The 5,403-nt window shown below is 44.1% G+C and overlaps 1 protein-coding gene across 1 annotated transcript; it reads right to left on the bottom strand.

Annotated features, from left to right (window-relative positions):
• Positions 1-508: 508 nt before the first annotated feature.
• fjx1 (four-jointed box kinase 1) lies at positions 509-2,771 on the bottom strand. The gene has a single exon (XM_015964827.3). The coding sequence runs from the start codon at positions 2,376-2,378 to the stop codon at positions 1,116-1,118; it is 1,263 nt and encodes a 420-aa protein (XP_015820313.3). The 5' UTR covers positions 2,379-2,771; the 3' UTR covers positions 509-1,115.
• Positions 2,772-5,403: the final 2,632 nt, after the last annotated feature.

Below are 5,403 nucleotides of genomic sequence, written 5' to 3'. Positions count from 1 at the left end.
CGCCTTGTTTGGTTGTAATGCCATGTTGAATGCGCTTTATAAATAAAATTGGACTGGATTGGATGTTTGGACATTTCGCCCCAGATTGGACAACAGCAACACAACTTTACCACTGACTTGCAACACTGATGTTTTATCTCTGTATAACACAAGTCTGGAGGAGTTCTGCCCTGTGGTGAAGTTGCTAATGCTAACGGTTAGCTTCTACTAGCCATGACGTTCTTTGCTGTTTCCTGGATGCTAAAACAACTGTCTTCCCCGTCGTGAGTCAAGATCTGTGAGTCCATGAATGTTAAGTGACAGTGTGACAGATCTTTCAGGCTTTCTACAGTTTAACTGTCTGTTTTCTATTAGAAGCTAATAAAAGAGATAGGTGTAGGAGACTATTTTTATGCTCAGCCTGCACGAAAGATTATAATGAGAAATAAGAGTTTAAGCATCTGTGGAGCCTGTAACCCTCTAGCCTGGATGAAACACCAAACTTCAAGTAGTTAAAAACACAAAGAGACAAGTTTAAACCACTATGTATTTAAAAAAAAGAAAATATTTTGGAATGTTGCAATGCACATTAAATTACTTCAGCATAAAAACCTGTTGCCAGTCAATATTTACAATAATTACAGGAAGAATTCATCACAAACGTGTGACTTTAAGGCTGAAAATACAATCCAAACACATTGACAAGAGTGCAGGTGCTAGCTATCACAATGTGTGCAAATTAGTGTCAAGAAAAAAAAGCTAACTTTCCTCATAAATACAAAAAAACTCAACTTATAGTTTAAGGCTTAGGAGTGTGTCACTGGGATGCACAGAACACAAGGTGAGACCATCGAGCTGCATCACATACAACTCCACATTTGTTCATATTGAGGTGAGAATAAAACAAATGCATCACCCAGAGTTCTCCTTAATGCAGGAGGCTTAAAGCCAGGAGAAAATATCTAATGGGAGGCTTTTTAAATTTTTATTATACATTAAGTAGGCAACGCATTCTATTCACAAGAGGTAGTTAAGTTGGATAATTCAAGACTGCTGTATAATCAATTATGCGCAGGTGAACCAAAGCTCATCGTAGCGTGCAGGCAACAAATCCATCACCTGTGCACGCAGAGTCCTCACAGCTGGCTGTACTTTCCTTTGCAATGCAAAATGTGTTTGTACAATCTGTCTATCCTGTCCTGGAGAACCCCCGCGTGCTCGTCGGAGAGAAATCCTAATTCTTGTGACAAAGGCTCGCTGTCTCTGTAGAGCTCCAGCAGCCGCTGCCTGCAGTCTCTGCGCCTGTGCAGCTCTGCCAGGCGCTGCGTGGTCCTTCTCCTGAACACGCACACGGAGCTCAGGACTGAATTGTGATATTTCTCCCACATGCTCAACACGCGAAAGCCGTGCACGAGTCCGGCCTCGTTGTCTATGAACACAAGGTCACCGCGGGGGGTTTGGAGGAGGTTGTTCGTGTCCCTCTCCATCACGCGCGAGTCCCACTGCAGGCTGAACAGATTGCTGACGAGTCTATCGAAGTTTGCAGTCAGGTAATCGAATATGATCAGGTCGGTCCATTGCATCAGCTGCAGCAGCTCCTGGGTGGACTTGTTCCTGAGCCCCTCCAGCGCAGGATGCAGCCCGCTGCTCTGCTGCCTGAGCGGCGCAGGAGTAACGACCCCGGTCAGGTTTGAGATCCACTCCGTGAGGGAGACCACGGCTCCATCACTCCACTGCAGCCCGCCGACCCGCGTCCTCACGGCGGCCCACTGCTCGCTGTCTCTGCTCAGCCGGGACAGGATGAGAGGAGGCAGGTTTGTGATCCCCAGCAAACTGGCAAGGTAATACGTCAAAGTTTCTCCTTGCACCTGGTCCGCGTTTATCCCATAACGCACACACGCCTTGGTCCCGTCAGCCAATGTGGCCAGCTGATTGGATATCCTGCCGCATCCAGGCTCAAGCCTCATTACTCGTGATGCCCTAGCTTTCTGCCTCCAATCCCGAGCATATTCCTCTGTGAACCCGACAGAGAAGAGATCTTCCAGCCATTTACTCCAAAATATCCCATCATCAACCGGATCCTCCCATCCAATTGACATCTTCTCACCATTCGCGTGATAATTCCGACTTTCCGCGGGTGCAGCTTGACTAGTGAGATTGTGAACCTTAAATCTCGCCCCCAAGTGCGGTATGTGTGCCGCTGGAACAGCGAGCAGAGCTCGGAAAGTTTTCGTGGAGAGGTCCTCTGAAAGACTTTGGTGCACAGACCCTCCGTCCGCTCCAGAGAACCTCCGCTTGTGTTGCTCCAAGCGGCTCTCCAGTGCGCTCCACACGTAGAAAATACTGGCGAGGGCGCACAGTATGAGCAAGGCGAACAAGTTAGCTGAAAGAGCCCTCATGGTGAAGATAACCTTCAGACCACGGGTTTTAGCTGCGCTCAAACGGAGCCGATCCTCTTCGGTCCGCAGTTGAAGCGGTGCGGCTCTGAGCGGTGCGCCCCGCGTCCCGGACCGCCTCGACGCACCGCTGAAACGCTGGCGGACTGCTTCAGATCACAATAAGGAGCAGGTCTCCGGTCCTGCGCGGATCTCATCTGTCCAGATGGCGACAGAAACGGAACGTGTTGAGTCCATGGTGGATGTAATCAAATATAGATGTTCTCTTTTTTGCCCATTGGCGTCACAAGGGCTTTCCGTCCATTGACGCCTCTCTACCTCTCATCTTCCTCTTCTCTCCACCGGGCGCTGACTGAGTTTGATTTGTGGTGGTGTAGGCTCGCCGAGAGACACAGGCGGTTAGACACGTGACTTTAGCCTGGGGTGGTGGGCGGATCGTGGGAAGGGGGGTTCAAAAAGGAGAGGAGCAAGTGCACCTTCCGTAACGCGTTTTGTGTGTGTGTGTGTGTGTGTGTGTGTGTGTGTGTGTGTGTGTGTGTGTGTGTGTGTGTGTGTGTGTGTGTGTGTGTGTGTGTGTGTGTGTGTGTGTGTGTGTCAGCGGCCATTATAATAATGAATACAATGCACATGCGGCCTGATTTTAATCTCACATTTTAGGGAAATTCAAATCTGTGTTTAATCAAAAAATGTTTACGTTTCTGTGTTTGGCAAAGGGTTTTATCCAAAGTGATTAACAAGTAAAATGGAACAAGGCAGTTATCGAGGCTAACAATAAAAATGAGGCTCTGCAGGTGGGTGACAGTGTAGAAATAAGAGTGCGAGCATAGAGGGACGTGCACAAAGAGAGTCCAGTAGATGCTCACCTCACAGGCTGGGAGACCAGTTAGTATTGCAGCAGATGAAACTCAAAAATTTGAATATCGTTCAAAAGTTACTAATAAATGAGATAGACTCCGTGCAAAGCCAGATATTTCAAGCCTTTTTTCGTCACAGATGTGATGATTTTGGTTTACAGTTTATGAAAACCCCAAATTTAAAATCTCCGACAATTAGAATAATAATCAATATTCTAGACTCAAAGTGTCACTCTAATCAGCTCATTTATCCAAAACACCTGCAACGGGTTCCTAAGCCTTTAGATGGGCTCTTGGTCTATGTTGGATTACTCAATTAAATGAACTTTTGCACCATTTATTCATTTTTCATGTTGCATTTGTAGTTAAAGCATGCAGGAGCTTACAGCATCTGAGTATTGTATTAGACTTGGTTGGACTTTAATTTGTCAGATATTTACATAAGGGATAGGGGAGTGGAAAACATTTAGCAGCTTTTAAAACTAATTCAAAAATGAAGCACAAAATACCAAAATATAGTCTAAGTCACACCCATCCTCTGGGTCGTGGGTCCCTGGGAGAACAAAAAAATGAATGAAGGTCATTGGGGCTATACAAGCTAATATTTCTGATGTCATGATAATAGAGGGTAAATTGGGTTAAGTAAATAGCTTGAAAAGCTATATATATTATTACCACTACTTGTGACCAATAGCTGTGCTACTCTATATAAATAGAATGTCACCTTGCCTGCTGGTCTTTATTTTTGTTAGTCAGAAGATTCTAAGATTCTTTTATTCATTAAGGGATTGTACACACTTCTCTTTGATTCAAGAAACAGTCAGGTTTATAAACAAAATAAGAATTTATTTTTAAGACTTGACAAATTGTTTAAACTACTATTTACTGTGAGTGGATTCGAACTAAAGGATAGTCTGGAACATATGTGTGAATATAATGGATTCAGAATCTCCGTTCTCAGAGCTGAGTTCTGGATGGAAAGAATTTGGTTTGCAAATAGCTATAAAGTTGTTATTATCAAAACCACATTCAGACGCTATCTGTGTGTCTATTTTACCCGGATTAAGAGACCCTCTTGGTGGATCCGAAAGTGAGAGGTTGGATAACCACTGGCACCGGAGGGCTGTAGAGGACCGAGGTACCGGTCCAGAGATGTCTCTCAGGTCACGACAGATGGATGAAACTGAGTGTCTTAAAAATAACTCTGAAGGAGGTTGGAGTCAGCTTTGTTCTGCAGGAAAACTATCTTGTTGTTCAGCTTCGCAGGTGCGAAAAAGGTTTAAGGTTTTGACGACGTGTCAAGATCCTTCTGGTTAAAGAGGTGCTAAAGATGGCCGGTCTGAAGCTCGCTCTAGAACTGACTAATTACTCAAAGCCATCTAGTTTTAGAGAATTGATATTATGGTTTGACCAGCCAATCAGGGGCTGACAAGTTTGAGAGATGTTACCAAGCATCGCAGAAACACACCCTTTGTGATGGAGACTCTGAATGTAGGAAAAAGGTTAACTTATGTGTCATGCATTTTTAACTTTACTTGTGAGTGCAAATGTTACGACCTCGTCAAGTAAACATACTAAAACAATCATTGAGCACAGATTAATGAACATTTCATTATTTATAATTATAAATGGCAATATTTAATGATCATCTTTAACTATAAAATCTTCTTTCTTCTTCTTTCTGGGAGTAAAGGAGTTTATTTTAAAGAGTTCCTCTGTGATGGCCCATGGAGGAGAAAATGTTTATTGTTTATCTCTTATTATCTCTGCAGTCCAGCTGGAGTGAGGAAGTGGGCTCTGGTTAAAGGGACTACATGCAGACTTCGAGTCTCCTGTGAGGGGAAAAGATTGTAGGATGTGTCATAGCCAGGGTGAGTTGACCTGGCTGTGCATTTGACCTGTGGGATCTCAAAATCAGGCCATTTCGTGACATTACAATGATGTCTGTAAGTTTTAAAGACACATTCTGATGCCAAGAATGCACTTATTTTGAAAGGGGGAATTTTTTTATTTTAGATTTTGTGTGAAAATATGTCCAGGACTACAAATGCACACCACCAAATTGACATAATCAAACCACACACACAGAGAAAAGCAGAGGAAAAATGGCTGCACGTTTAGCGAGCTTCAAATCCTTCCTTTGGGAGGAAAGAACCACCATAAATCTGGCCATG

This window comes from Nothobranchius furzeri, chromosome 4, assembly GCF_043380555.1.
Source record: "Nothobranchius furzeri strain GRZ-AD chromosome 4, NfurGRZ-RIMD1, whole genome shotgun sequence".
Lineage (NCBI taxonomy): Eukaryota > Metazoa > Chordata > Actinopteri > Cyprinodontiformes > Nothobranchiidae > Nothobranchius > Nothobranchius furzeri.
The sequence above is the reverse complement of the archived record's forward strand: the minus strand, read 5'-3'. Positions and strand labels throughout refer to the sequence as shown.

Excerpts from the sequence above, each read along its gene's own strand:
- fjx1 (XM_015964827.3), bottom strand. The coding sequence starts at position 2,378 with ATGAGGGCTCTTTCAGCTAACTTGTTCGCCTTGCTCATACTGTGCGCC.